Below are 16,410 nucleotides of genomic sequence, written 5' to 3' on the forward strand. Positions count from 1 at the left end.
TCTGCCATTAAACGTATTCTAATTCTCCTTCATACTATTCCTCATACCTTCCTCATTTCATTCTAATCTTTCTAGGTAGTTCATTTTCATGATCTTATGAAAAAGAAGCTGGTGATCTAGGCAAATGTAACTCCCTTTGGAGATAGTACGTCTCTTGTCAGTGATCATACTGTTTTAGATGAGGTTGCCTTAAGACAGTTAATTAAATTTTTGGTTCAAGTTTATACTAGCTATTGGCTAACTTCTGAGCACCTGGAGTTATTTACCTGGCTTCAATGTCTTGGAAAACAAGTTTAAAAATTTATTAACCAGGCTCCCCTGGTGGCGCAGTGGTTAAGAATCCGCCTGCCAATGCAGGGGACATGGGTTTGAGCCCTGGTCCAGAAAGATCCCACATGCCGCGGAGCAACGAAGCCCATGTGCCACAACTACTGAGCCTGCGCTCTAGAGCCCGTGAACCACAACTACTGAAGCCCGCGTGCCTAGAGCCCTTGCTCCGCAATAAGAGAAGCCACTGCAATGAGAGGCCCATGCACTGCAATGAAGAGTAGGAAAAAAAAAAAAAAGAGTAGGCCCCGCTCGCCGCAACTAGAGAAAGCCCGCGTGCAGCAACGAAGACCCAACGCAGCCAAAAATAAATTAAAAAAAAAAAATTTATTAACCAAGATGACATACACCTAGAGCAACACTATGCAAAGGAAACTGATAATCAATATTATTCTAAAGTGACAATACTAGCTTATAAGACAATATAGGCTACTTGTTTTTTAACCTTACTCTTAAATATTCCTGATTAATATCATTCCAAATATCTCAGGAAAGATATCGTCCATAAATTAAGAATATTGCTAACAGGAAATACCCAAATGACCATCAACAGAAGAATGGATAAACAAATTGTGGTACTTACATACAATGGAATACTACTCAGCAATAAAAAGTATAAACTATGATACAGGCAACGACATGGATGAAATCTCCGAAGAATTATGCTGAATAAAAGAAGCCAAAAAAACCCCAGTATATACTATGTGATTATATTTACATAAAAGTGTAGAAAATGCAAGCTAATCTATAGTGACAGAAAGCAGATCACTGGTTGCCTGGAAACTAGGGAGGAGGGAGGCAGGAAGTAGGGTTACAAAGCAATACGAGGAGACGTGGGGTGATGGACAGGCTCACTGTTTTCTTATGGTGATGGTTTGTTTCACAGGTGTGAATGTGTATGCATATATGTCAAACTTATCAAACTGTACTTTTTAAACATGTGCAGCTTGTTGTATGTAGATTACACCTTAATAAAGCTGTTAGAAAAGAATATGACAATTGAAATCTAACATGGTCAAAGGCTACTCGTTCATACCTCCAAATCTGTATCTTTTCCCATTCCGTCATTTAATGTCATTATTTATCCAGTATCCTTAACATGAAAAGTCAGAATCCTAAAATGTGCCTTCCTACATGGATCTAGTACCATGTTGGAAAAACAGTAGATAGTCAGTGAGTCACATGAATACACTGCAATCATCTGTTCTAGAAATCTATCTTCTGTTTCACCAGGGCAGAACGTTGTAACGTATCACTCATTCTGCATCCCCAGGGCCCTAATCCAGTAACTATTCATTGGATAAATGAATGTACTATACTATAGTTTCACTATATCCTGAAACAGAGCTTAAACTTTGACTTTCACATAAGAGGATGCTAAGGTATTAATATAATTAGAAAGATCAATATTTTAAAACACTGAAATTCTCAGAGACATTGTGGTAGTTCTAATAAAATTAGATAGTTTTTAAAAAATGGAATAGCTATTTCCTCAAATGTAAGGTTAGGTTTTCAAATTGGTATATCATTTCATACTATAGTCCTTAAGATAGACCAGCATTTTAAAAAACATGATACGACTTCTTCAACACTAAACAGAACAGAGAGAATACCCAGCTAGCTCACCCAGTCAGCGTTTTTCAGCTCCTCCAGGTCTGTGTTAGATTCGTTACTCTTCTCCATTTCTTGAATCTTCTTCAGATTCTACCAATTAAAATTCAAATAAAACATTTAAGCACAAAATTTCATTAAGCTACCTTCTCAAATTAAAATTTCAAACGGATACCTTCAGATAAATATATACAGAAGTGTTACTGAAGCAGATAGCACAGAATCTACTCCTCTGTAAATTTCAGCCAATTTCAGTACATTAAAATAAATGCAGTCCTGCAGAGGGATGGACTGAGATTGTTCATTCTAATTTCCTTTGAGGCCTTGTGGTTAAACCTCAGTCACAATATTAATTCACATCTTCTAAACTGTACTGACATTTCCTTCTCCATCAACCCCCACATTCAATCCATCATTATTCTCACAGATGTAACTTTATCTCTTTATTACTTAAGTTCTCTTCTTTTTATCTCCACTGTAAATCCCTTAATCCAAACACCACCTTATTTGGCCTGGACCTCTGAAGCAGCCTTGCCCTGGACGCTAAGTGCTAAGCCTTCAGGCAACCATCAATTTAACCCCAACTACAACCCATGTTACAGGAGAAACTGAGGCTCACGAAAGCTAACTAATATGTCTGGTGTACCCCAAGGTGAGTGACAGAGCAGGAGTGAAGCACATGGAAGTGCCCCAGGGCCTCAGACAAGGTGAGTGATGGAGCAGGACTGAAGCAGACATGAGGTAATACGTATGGAAGGGACAGCACACGATGAGCAGAGTGTTGGGAATGTAGCATCCAGACGCTTAAATAACCCTGAGAAAACGACGGGTAACATTCTACTTTAACTTGGCCAAAATGAGTATTTACGAATTGGTATTACACAAGGAAAAGAATAGGATTTATGATTTGTACCTGGGCTTTGCACATAACGGGTACTTAATATGTGGTGTGACATTATGTCAACATCTGAGTAATAATCATTATTAACTAAATCAGGACTCTCAGTTTTCTGACTTTAAAGATATATCAGAGGTACTTGTATTACATTATTTCTGATATTCAAAATTCCTCATTTTTTGCTAGGGACTATTAGTTAGCTTAAAAAAAAAAATCTCTGATGACTTAAGCCATGATACCACAATAAGAATTGAGCGGGGAAGAGACTGAAAAGGAGAAGCACACGTGTTATTTTGTTCCTCTAATGACTGCAACCCAGGCTCCATTCCCAAAAGAATTAAAGTACATACTACTTGGGATTTCCCTGGCGGTCCAGTGGTTAAGACTCCACGCTTCCTCTACAGGGGGCGCGGGTTGGATCCCTGGTTGGGGAACTTAAGATCCCGCATGCCGTGCGGCGCGACTAAACTAAGATAAAAAATAAATAACATAATGTAAAATATAAAAAAAATAAAGTACACACTACTCTATTGACTAGAAGATTCTTTCAGGTTTTTTAACAATTAAAATGGTGAAAGAAAAGAGACTTAGGCGGTGAACTGCCTCTGGGCACCCTGCGACTCTATCAGGCTATGTCATCTATTTATCAGCAGCAGCACTCAAATAATGACAGCTGAACCTAAGTCCCCATCTCCCTCTCCCTAGAAAGATTTACCCCAGATGCCCACTTAGCTAATTCCCATATATCCTTCTCATTCTTGCTCAAAGGTTACCTTCTCAATGGGGCCCACCTTGACCACCCTATATAAATTCCAAGCCCCACACCCTGCCATGAGCAACCCCTAGTCTACATCTTTCTCCAAAGTCCATCCTGCCTCTAACAGTCCATATGATTTACTTAATATGTTCACTGTCTGCCTCTCCCTGACAGATCCCAAGCTTCCATGGGGAAGTAGTTTTGGTCTATTTTGTTCACTGTTGGGCTCCTCAAATCTCTAGAACAGTGCCTTGCACTTAGTAGGTGCTTAGTAAATATTTGTTGAATATGTGAATTAAGATACTTTCAACCAAGAATGTTCAATCACTTAAATCTCTTCAATAGCTCTTATCACGTCAACTTTAATAAGCGGAAGCTCAATCAAAAGGAAAATTATTCAGAGGAAAATCTGTATTTTCTTCCCTAAACTCAGAATCCCCTGGAAGGATGGGACGGAGAAATCTTATCTGTCATATTTCTCCCATCACCTAAAAAGGCTGATCCCACAGCAACCACTTTATTGTTTATCCAATGATCTATAAACCAAAAGATAATGAAAAGAGCTGAAAACACAGTGGAGAAACTCATCTTTACAAGCCTATGTTGTTTTTAAAAATTCCGATGGTCTCTAGGTCCTTTTAGGATCCAAACAAGAGAAGGCAAGACAAATGTACAGATACAGCAGAAGATGGGAGGTCTTTGGCAAGATGAAATCTTTATCTTTTTTCCTTGAGTCCTACTGCTACTACCAAAAAGGTGATTACAGTAGGTCTCTGAATTGTTCTTTCTGCTTCAGCTTCTTCCTCATTTGGTTTATCTTCTCAATCCCCCATGACGGGTTCTCAGTGTCTCTGTTGTGCCCCTCAAACTGGGGTGCCTATAAGTACTTCTGGGGAACTCTTTTAGTTAGAGCCTGTCCTGGGGATGTTGAGAGAGAGAGAAAGCCAGTTTGAGATACTGGATCCAGCTGTGCCTAAAGCTAGCTGTGCCCTTAGATTCCCAATTAAGGGAGTCAATAAATTCCTCCCTCTTCCACTCATGCTAATTTGAGTGGATTTCTGTCACTTGCAATGGAAAGAATTATGATTTAACATGTCCCCTTAGTCCAGAAATATGAGTTCACGCTTCTATGTCTTAGGGGTGTTCTGGTGGAAGAGTACGAGAAGCATATGACCCTTTTTCCACGCAACCTTAACTGTTACTGTTCTCGGACACATCCCTGATGAAATGTAGCCAGGATGGTCTCACTGTTAAGACTTAAGACATCTCTGTCTTTACTTGTGCTGTGACAAAATCCCTAACTCCCTGCAGCTAAGAAAAACTATCGCTGTCTATAATACTGAAGATAATTTAAATGAATGGCCTGAGAATTTCATGTTTCTTTATTTTTCTGAACAGCAAGTAGCACTAATTGTAGCTCAGATACTTCCTAGCTGTGTGACTCTGGATAGTTATACAACTGCTCTAGTCTTCAGGTTGATTTTCTCACCTGTAAAATGCAGCTGCTAATAAATACCTTTTCGATTTTGTTAACATTACATAAAATAATACAAAAGAAATACAGCATGTGGCCTGGCTCATATTAAGCAGATTAGTAGATATTAGTTATTTAGCATTTATTTAGTAGATATTAGTTACTATAAGCCAATGAACATCTATGAAGATTTGATTGTGAACACTTCCACCCTATCACAAAAACATTTTATTCTTTTTTTTTTAAACATTTTATCTTTTAACAAATGAGACCTCTCTTTAGCCTCTTCGTGAAGTAAAAAATCCTGACTCAGCAATAAATCAGTATAAAATAGCTGAGAATCTGTAAATACTATAATTTAACAAGCTTAAACAAATATGCAACGAAGAATCTCAGGTCTTCTCATTAGCAGCAACACAAATGAGTTATTTGAAAGTAAATTACAGATTTTTATAGTTTTAGAGACAAGCTTCTGTCAGCTATATTCTAGCTTCTGAATAAGTTTTTTTTTTTTTGCTTGTACAAATGTAAGAACAGATGCCAACCTGTGCTTGGAATAGGGTGAGAAAGTCCTGAGAGCATCCACATGGCAATAACTCTCCTCATTTCTGACACAACCATTCTCAAGCTAGCAATTAGAACTGCTCTTTGCCAACATCTTTAGTTCCCAGCGTCTTAAAAAATAAAAAAATAAAAAAATAAAATCTACTCCGTGAATCACAAGTATATCAAATACTCAGAGTAATGTTAATGTATTTGCATAGATTCAACATCACCTCACATATAAATGTGAGGTGATGTTGAATCTTTTTAGATTCAACCACCACCCTTACTGACAATGTATTTATGTATTAACATAATATTTTAATAACAGCATTTTAATGATCACCCTTTTCCTCCATATTGTTAACCATTTAGAACTATTTGTTATTTAATGGTATTCCCCTGTGCAATGCGTACGTTTTCAGCTAGAAACTTTTAAATGTGTAAAAATGAATGTTTCAATAATTCCTTGAAAAAAACCTTTTTTTGAACTCAGTTAAAATATGCTAATAGTCTTTTAAACAAATTACTTACATAGAGATCATTAAATATATCTCACAAGTGACAAAGTCACTAATATAAATATTGCCTATAATAAATAGAACGTGTATATTAGCCTCACAGACTAAGAGCCATGATGTCCTTCCTAATTCAGATACTTTTACCACAGAAAAGAAAAAGGACTTCCAAATTAATATTTTGGAAATTAGAGCACAAAAAAGCCCCCAATTACAGCAATTCTTGTGATAAATGGAAGTCTCCCATGCACATAAAGAGCTAATGGATAATTACTAAAGAATATGATTTATATTTTCATCAACCTTTATGGCACTGTCTTAAAGATGTAACATGCTCCTTCTCCCAGAGGGGTGGAAGAGGGAGAAGACATGAGAGAAAGTCAGAGCATTTTACTTAATGAAAAATGTAAAATGTTAAGATACTAAACTATAAGTTGATATTCTGTAAAGCTCAATTTGAATTTATACAGTTCACTGTAGAAATTAGAAAAAGTATAGATGAAGTCGTCAAAATGAAGGAAATGCATTTCTAGGTTCCAGGAAAGGAACACTGTTCCTCCATTCTCCCAATATTTTTGTAGATAGACAGACATATACACACACACACACACACACACACACACACACACACACACACACTCACTGGCTTGAGTGTTTAATGCCTGTCTCTGCCCCAAGTAGCTGGACTCACAGTATCTCCCTAAAGACATCTATCTGCCCTTTCTGTTTTTATACTCATTAACTGTTCACACCTACAGAAATGCAGTGATGATCATTATAAAACAATCATTAAAATATCAGAGACAATATTTACAATTTATATCACAAAAAGCTATTTTCTTAATAAATAAATACAAATCAATAAGAAAGACCAATACTCCATTAGAAAAATGGGCAAAGAATATGAATACACAATTGAAAAATACAAATAGCTCTTAAGCATATGAAAAGGTACCTGAGCTCATTCATTGTAAGGAAAATGTAAACTAAAACTATGAGATATAAATTTTCACACTTATCACTTAGAAAAACACATTGTGAAGATGTAGAAAAATAGATACTCTTACACATTTCCAAGGAGAGTATCAATTAGTAAACCTCAATGGAGGACAATCTCATAAATTTTATGAAAATTATAAATGCACAATTTCTTTGACCCAGCAATCCTACTTTTTAGGAGTTTGTCTTACATATACAATCACACCCATGAAAAACAGGTTAAAAACTATCCATTGCAGCATTGTTTATAAAGAGCAAAAGATTGGAAGAGACTTATTAGTTGTCAATAGAGGACAGATTAAATCAATTACAGTCTATCCACGCAACAGAACATCACGGAGACACTAGAAATGTAAACACTATGCGCTGATATAAAATGATCTACAAGATTTATTATTAAATGAAAAAAGGAAGGTTCAGAACAGCATAAAAAAGGAAGAAAAAATATTGATATTTTTCTGTTAGTTATACATAAATCATCTGTGTAAGGACAAAGAAGAAATTAACAGTATTTGTCTCCTGTGGGAGAGACTGTGCAGCTAGGAGACAGAGGGAGAAGAGTGCAGCTTCCTGCACTACTTCTGGACTCCTGGAGCTTGAACCATGTGAATTTTTTTATTTGTTAAAGTTAATTAAGTTCAAAAAGTTACAGGACCTGAAAGGTCTATAACTGAGTTCTGACATGATCTTCTACATAAAAGATTCTTCTGAAGCATTTTAACAGGGCGAGTAGTGACAAACGCAAAGAAACCTAAGGGCAGAGAGGGTAATTTCACTATTGCTGATGAGATGAGTGTTCTGCACATTTACTAACATTCACAAAATAAATCAAATAGAAAAAAGAGAGACTTTGACAAGGACTCTAAAAAAGTTACAAATAATAGATGATTTAATTAAAATGAACAAAATGGCAACCTTAAACAGACATCTGGTGGTAGATTCTTTCTTTCAAAAAATATGTTCACCCCTTGGAGGGCTGGAAATCCGTTTTGGCTCTAGGCAGAAATTTCCAGTTAACTTAAATGTCATCGCAGTTTTATTACTGGAGGTGTAGGGAGCAGACATGGGAGGGAGAGGCCAGGAGTATGAGAAAGCTAATTAAAATATACTTCAACATGTGAATGAGATAGAGGTCTTGTGGCTTTATCTTTGTGAGTGCATTAAAGCAGAAAAGAGTCTCAAGTCCTGTCACAGCAGACGTCTTAGGAGTCAGTGTAAATGGCAATGGCACTATGATGTAGGTGGACTTGGTTATACTGGCTGTGAGATACTGGGTGGGAAATAGTTACATTTGATTCTTTTCAACCAATTACAGGTTATAAAATGTGGTCATCTGATTTTAAACAACAGACAAAAGACAATTTCATAACAGCCTAATCAATTCCAAAAACAGTTTTCCCCCCCTAGCAACAGAAGATACTTTATATATACATATATAGTATTCCATTTTAAGTAAAATATTTTAGTACTATCTTGTTTAAGATTAACTGAGCTCAAAGATTTCATCACAAAATTATGATTCTTTCATAGGACTAGTTGAAATAATATACGTAAATTACTTAATAAACTATTACAGCAATCATTCTGATTATATAGTGTAAAATTACTCATATAATCTTTCGAAAATTCATAATGAACCATGCTGCTTTCCCACTCACCTTCTTAGCCCATAATTTCAATATATGGTCAAATACTAGCAGCTAAAGATAGACTGGCTCTAATCTGGGCACCTAGAAATCATCCTCCCATTACAGGGTTTTATTAAATTTAGGGTAAGATTTAACCAATCAGAAGAATTTGACTAGTGAGGTTTAAAATAAAGTCACATGTAAGTGAGAATCACTCAAACACTTAGAAAATGGAGACACTGGCGTAATGCTCCTTCTAACAGCTGTATCTCTGAGTACCGGAAGAGGAAATAGGTGCCTCCACGGTGCCTCCATTCACACGCCACAGCCCGCATCCCACTTCTGGACTGGCTGCTCCTGGGCTGTGGCTCTTACTGGAGCATCTTGTTCACCACTGTGACCCCAGTGAAATGGAAATAGTAAGAGCACTGAACACACGGCTGTTGGGAGAACTGCAGAGTTAATGCACACCACAGCCTTAGAGCCGTGTCTGCACAGGATAAGCGTGGGAGAAATACTAGCTGTTATTCACTGTAGTAGCACCTGCCGTATAGGAGACACATGACACAACTGTTGCATGAATGAATAAATTTTGCCAATTGATCCTAATTCCTTTGGGACCTAGTGCTTCTTCACTCGCCAGGATTTGCAATAGACAAATATGGCTGCTGCATTCTCACAGGTCCCCCAAAGTCCCCCAGTCTCTGCCCACCCCCTCACTCAGGTTTATGGACTCCTCCTGTACATCCTCATCTCCTACTGCAAGATCCATTTTCGGTGTTTTCACTATTTCTAAAACCTTAGAAAGGAGTGCTAATCCCAATTCTTTCTATCACTATGGGCAGCTAATTGATTATAGTTTGTTAAACTGTGCTTCAGCTTTCCTCTCTATAAAATGAGGTGGGACGCAAACGGTAGTACTTCCTACTTATCAGGACTATCACGAGGTTTAAAGTGCTCACAAAGGCAATGAATAAGAGATAGTCAGGGATTATAAATGTTTATGTGACACTGACATAAATTGTTTGAGCCCAGAGCTGCAGCTGTGGGCTTTGGATCTTTTTTCCCAAAGTACATACATTTCCTTAGAGTGGAAATCTTTGAAAAAATTATAAAATTCCAGTAGCACTCCATCTCACCCCCTACTCCTCAGGTTCCCACTTTGGATAGCAGCTTGAATACACGGGGATGACTATAAAAGACTTAAGGCTGATTCTATTTTGCTCTATTTCTTCTTGAATGTTAATGTGTTAAACACTTAGGAAAATTCAACTATAGAACAAAATGTGACATTTACTAGGTTGAAAAAATCTCATTAATGAAGGGCCCTAGTGTTACCCTAAGCTGAGGAAGCAGCAAGGGGAACATACCTAAAAAGACGACAGGAGATGCTGTCCTCGGTCCCTAATTCTATGACAGGGTTGGGAATATAAACATGGTCCTTGTCCCTAAGATGTTCAGTCTAATGAGGAGACGAACGTAAATGGTAATTCCAATACAGTGTGATAAGTGACAGAAGCCAGAGCAGAGTGCTCTATGAATGAACACAGAGAATAAAGAAATTAACTTCGATCAGCAGAAGCATTTCAGAACAGTGGACATCTGAGTTAGGTCTTAAGAATAAGTAGGCATTTTCTATGTGAGAGAAGAGAGGAAAAGGACATTTCCAGCAGGTGCAGAGGCCCTCGGCAATCAGGGGCTGGAGGAAGGGTAGCAAAGCGTGAACGCGTGGTAGGCAACAGGGAATGAAGAGCCCAGAGAGATCAGATTGGGGTCCGGCTGTAAACGGTCCCTATGCTGTGCTAAGGGGTCTAAACTTTCCACCTACAAGCATCAAGGAGTCAACACATCTTTACACAGGGACGGAAAGCTGGAGGATAAACGGAACGCTGGAGGATAGACTGTACACAGGGACGGAACGCTGGAGGATACAGTCTATCCTCCATTAGGAGGCTTTGCCACAGCTCAGGCAAGAGACGCAGACCACTGCACGAGCAAGGCACAGGTAAGAACACGAAGGAGGCTCTGCATCTGGAGACAAGTCAGAAGTGTCAGGGGACCATGATTCGAGAGAAGTGGCAGAAATCAGATGTCCAACACCTGAACCACAGTTCTCTAAGTCATTCAACGTTGATCCAAGATTTATACAGGCCCTATTACACTGCGGTTGCAGCAGTGAATTGGAGAGAAAAGGTCTCTGCCCTCAGTGAGAATGTATCCTAGTGGCAGATATCAATGAGGGGGAAAAGAGACCAGCAAAACAACTCTAGACTGTGATGGCTGCTAGAAAGGAAATACACAGAGTAATGTGACTTTAAAGAAACAGGCCGAGTGCGCTCACTACATAAGAGCATTTAGGAGACGCCTCAGACGTCCTTTCAGCTGAGGACTGAAGGATACAAATGAAGAACCATAATTGAGAGGGTGAATGAACATAGCATTTATAAGAGGAGTTTAAGATGTCAACAAGCAACTAAATAATCAAGCACCACAGGTGCAGTCACACTTGAGAAGAGATTAAGATCATTATGATCGGATAATCGGGAATGACAATCTACACCGTGATAGTCTGCCTCTGAAGAAATCCAAGACGGCTTAACAATATTAGACATCTTATCCCTCAAAGATCAAAATGTTTGGGGGTATTCTACCTTCATTCTGGGGTTGTTTACATGTATGGCACAAGAAACTGCAAGGGGAGAGAAAATTTTCATCACTTTAAGTATATAATCTTCTAACAGAAATTACGTGCTTTAAAAACCTTTTACGTGCCTTCTAATTAAGAGTTCTTATTGCAACGATACGAATATATGTTTCATAATGCTCAATTATTTTTACTGTTCATTCACTTATGACTAATATTATTATATTAGGAATTTCTTCTTTCCAGGAACTTGTTTACCAATAGATTTTAAAATACAGAAGTTTGGGACTTCCCTGGTGGTCCAGTGACTGAGACTCCGTGCTCCCAATGCAGGGGGTCCGGGTTCGATCCCTGGTCAGGGAACTAGATCCCACATGCTGCAAGTAAAGATCCTGCATGCTGCAACTAAGACCTGGCACAACCAAATAAATAAATAAATAATTTTAAAAATAAATAAATAAAATACAGAAGTTTTAGTCCCCACTGACATCAGTACAGTAGCAATGTCAGTACTGAGTTTACAGCTCAATACTGACAACACTGAGCTTTCCTATAAAATCTACAACACTGAACTGCTTTCCTATGAAATCCATCTTGAATTTAAAATATAATATAAAACCAGATAAAATATGATATAAAATAGTATACATTAACTTCCTAGCAAATTTTACTGGGAATGTATTTAAAATGTTTATCTGTATATATTTTGCCTACACAAAACAAGACTGGTACAAAAATGAGGAAAATCTTGAATGAACAGAACAAAGATTTAGTCACATGAATTGTACTTTCTGCAGAGCATTTTATGACTAGAAGGAATCTGAGCATGTCTATTTTTGCCCCACTTCCCTTTTTAAAGTGAAGTAAACAGAAATCTAGCAAAGGCTATTTGACTTAAGCAGTCGCATGACTAATGAGTGGAAGAATATGATTCACTAACACAGAAGGGGCTTTAAAAAATGACTGGTGTTGATATAAATATTTTAAATATAATAAAAATGAAAAATGAGTTATTTGTTTGAAAACAAGATTTTTTTTCAAAAGGTTCTTTTTAAACAGTGTACTTCCCTGATACATCAAGTTTTTTCTACAATGATAAATAGTTACACCTCTACTGTGAAACAAAGGATTTCCTGGAGAAGGGGTGTGGGGCACACTCACACTAAATGTGGAGGCAATAATGTTAGAGTAGGCTGGGAACATACTGGAATCAGTCAACCGACTTTCTAGTCTGGAAATAATTTTATCTGTCTTTGACATTTCCATTTCCATATTACTTCATACCTAAACCTAACATGATACGTCCCGCCTCCCATCCCATTCCCATCTGTGTGCATGTGTTAGACAGACACACATACACACACACACTCTCTCGCACACATGTTCCCTCATGAGCCCCCTTCTCCCCCAACTCCAAATTTTATTCTCTCTGGCTCACACCCCCTTCTTCCCAACCCTGATCAAAAGCCTGTATCAAAGCGTACACCTGCACTTTCCTCCAGGGACTCTTGTCAGCCATGTTCCAGGACAGTCTGTTGCAGGTGACTGTTCTTACAGGAAAACAGCAATAACCACAGAGAGCACCTTCGCCAGGCTGGAGAGCGGGATGAGGATGGAAACACGGGCATCAGAAGTGCTGAGAACTTCCTTCTATGGGAACCTCTAAGCTAAGCCTCAGTTTACTAATCTGCAAAGTGAGAGTCACAGGACTGGTCATGAAGACTAAATGAAGCAAACAACAGCAGCCACTTTGTGGCTGTAGGGCTTAAAGTATGAGGAACTGATAAATAATTTCATGTAATAATAACAAAACCAGGGACTGATGATCAAAAACTACTTAGACAGCAATGAATTAAAGCACGCTGCCATTAATATAATTTCCTTTTTTCCAACAAAGTAATTTACACTTGAAATTGCCAAGCTCAATCCTCCCCTCCCCACTGCACATGCTCACCAGCTCTAGCCAGTCGAGTTGGGCTGGGGGTGGGGTTACTGGCACGAGGGCACGGGCTGTCTCTTCTTTCACGCGACCCTATGCACTAAATGGACGGCTCAGACAGTCCCTTCATCTACACTTACGTACGAGGATATCAAATTGCTTATAAGACACGGGAACACGTACTCACTTTCAAGGATATCAAATTGCCTTTGAGACACAATAACAGCAGCCTATTCAAATCTTCTCTATCATTTGGAGAACCACCTTAAAGGGTCTCATTCATTGTTTAAGAAGGAAATCATCACATCATGAAAAGAGATCATAATGAAAATGAATTTGCTTTCTAAATAAATAGATGAACTACAAGGCCTTGTGCTTTGTAAAGTAGCTAGGTCTGGTAAACGTAATGACCACTTTATAGAACAATTGTAACACTTGGAAATAGGTTATGGGTTTTATATTTTAATAAACTGCCAATTGAGCATATAAGAAGTTTAATATAATTAAAGTACTTTTGGTCTATCAAATCAATACATTATCAACAACTGAGCTCAAACGTTTTGACACTAATATTTTACCCTAATTTTATACACGCACACACAAGCACAGGCACACACACAGATATATGGTTGTCTGAAACATCACTGATAATCAGATAATCAATCAACCTGTTGAATTAGAGGTTATTACTTTGAAAATTCCAGTTGACATAGTAACTCACAGGTATAGAAGAAAGAGCGTCTGATTCTTTTTTTAAAAGAAATCCCATGGGTTTTTAAAAAATAAATAAATAAATAAATTTATTTATTTATTTATTTATTGGCTGCATTGGGTCTTCGTTGCTGTGTGCAGGCTTTCTCTAGTTGTGGCGAGTGGGGGCTACTCTTCATTGTGGGGCACGGGCTTCTCTTGTGGAGCATGGGCTTTAGGCATGTGGGCTTCAGTAGTCACGGTGTGTGGGCTCAGTAGCTGCAGCACACGGGCTCTAGAGTGCAGGCTCAGTCGTTGTGGCACGCAGGCTCAGTAGTTGTGGCTCGTGGGCTCTAGAGTGCAGGCTCAGTAGTTGTGGCACACGGGCTTAGTTGTTCCATGGCATGTGGGATCTTCCCGGACCAGGGATTGAACCCATGTTCCCTGCACTGGCAGGCCGATTCTTATCCACTGTGCCACCAGGGAAGTCCCTTGTCTGATTCTTAAATTGTGTATTTTGAGATCTTCAGAAAAAACATCAAATTAGCCCAGAGTTTTTTATTATTAGTGTCAATTTAGCACTCTTGAGACTAGGTTAAAGGTTAGAATGACTAACATACATACATGAACTAATATGTATGAAAATTTTCTTTAATTTCAAGAAAAATGCATACATTGAAGAGGAAAGGGAAATCCATTTGGACCCTATAAGACTTTATTCCTAAAACCTCAGTATTGACAGGCAATTTATGTAGTATAAAATCTGTAATTAAATGGTACAGAATGTTCATGCCAGGATTTCCACATATTTTATAGCTTACCTTCTCAAGACTCACTATTAAGTAAGTTCTTATGTGTAAATTTAAAGAATGTAAAAGGCACTCAAAGGCCTCATCTACAGCCCACAAAACTTCCTGTATTTACTAGAAATATCTTGGTCAAAATGTTTCTAATAGTCAAAAATGCTTTCAAAACTGGCTTCTTTCAACCAGAACATTTCTGAAGCTCTGAAAAAACAGACATAATGCATAAATCATTTCAGTTCAACAGACATTTCTAGAGTGTTTCCTACATGCACACACTGCAGTAAGAGTCACCAACAGGAAGATGATTCAAAACACAGTCATTCATCTCAAGCACTATCTGGCCCAGTTGTGGAGAAACAGTTCAAAGACAAGCAAATAACTCCCAGGGAGTATAAGACGTGCAGGACTGAGGGGTATAAGACACAGAGGGAGTGAAGGGTGGAGGGAGGTACCACGTGAGCAGGCTTTAGGTGGGTAAACAGGAGCTCACCAAGAAGGCAAGGCAGGGAGAGAATGCCAGGCAGAAAGAACAGAAATCTGCTAGGGCCACAGACATACAACAAGCATGATATATTCGGAAACTGTAAGTAATTCTGACTGGATAGTGTAAAATGCAAAGAAGGGAGAGTTGAAAAGGAGAATAAAAACACAACTAGGTGAAACGCCATGAAGGCCTCGTGTGCAACACAATGGAGTTTGGTTTCACTCTCTAGGCCATGCGGAGCCATGTTAACCAGAAAGCAAAGTGCCTGTGTCGAGCTGCCAGGTGTCCAGTGATCAGGAAGGAGGAGCGAAACTGAAAGTAACAACCACGCCCTTATTCCCATACTGCAGCAGCGCAAACAAGAGGCCAACAAAGGTTTTGCTCTCCTTGCTCCATTTTCCCCTCAGAATGGCGCTGGGTGAGGTCAGGTGACAGGCGGTGGAGGTGGGTGATCTTCTCACTGTGGAAGACAACTGGACAGCAGGGCCCTGCATGTGTGGACCCGGGGCTGGTGGAGGGAAAGAGTGGAGGCAAGGGCCTTAGCCAAGGTCCTTTGAGTGCAAGCGCCAGGTGAGGAATGCAGGTGTGTGTGCCCTTGTGGCCTGTGGGCGTGGCACACCAAGCTCGCCATCCTGTCCAGAAAACCAGAGTACAGCGCTCAAGTCCCGTGTGGAGAGGGCAGCCCGCCCCCGGGAGGGCTGCCTGGGAAAGCAGGCCTCGGGTCAGGCCTGGAAGACCACGCGGAGGTTTGGGAGTGGAGCCAGACTCCTCAGGTCAGATCTGTGACCTACAGGAATCATTGCCGACAAAGTGGAAGGTGAACTGGACGGAGAGAATTTAGAGAGATGAGACCAGCAGGAGGCTACTGTAATAACCCAGGTTGGACACGTGGGCCTGAACTCTTGGTGAACTGACTAAACCTAAGCCACATAGGACAAGAAGTGAATCCAGGAAGGACTGATAAACTGTTCAGAAAATAGCAGGGAGGGGAGGTCAAGGGACAAGACCGGTTCAGGTGGCAGTGAGGGGAAGAGCTCAATAGGCAGGGGTTACAGTCAGGGGGTGAGGAACGAAAGCCCACGATTTCCAAGG

At 39.2% G+C, this 16,410-nt stretch overlaps 1 protein-coding gene across 20 annotated transcripts in view; it reads right to left on the reverse strand.

Moving 5' to 3' along the window:
- SPIRE1 (spire type actin nucleation factor 1) overlaps positions 1–16,410 on the reverse strand; it is a 219,072-nt gene that overhangs the window by 57,638 nt on the left and 145,024 nt on the right. For 19 of the 20 annotated variants that reach the window (XM_082354807.1, XM_082354800.1, XM_082354812.1 and 16 more), the window contains one exon: positions 1,954–2,031. In XM_082354807.1, coding sequence (XP_082210933.1) covers positions 1,954–2,031 — 78 coding nt within the window. Of the gene's footprint in view, positions 1–1,953; positions 2,032–3,186; positions 5,829–16,410 lie in introns of those variants that run through there. The other variant, XM_082354808.1, reaches the window with a different exon arrangement.

This window comes from Balaenoptera borealis, assembly GCF_965194805.1.
Source record: "Balaenoptera borealis genome assembly, chromosome: 14".
Taxonomy (NCBI): Eukaryota; Metazoa; Chordata; class Mammalia; order Artiodactyla; family Balaenopteridae; genus Balaenoptera; species Balaenoptera borealis.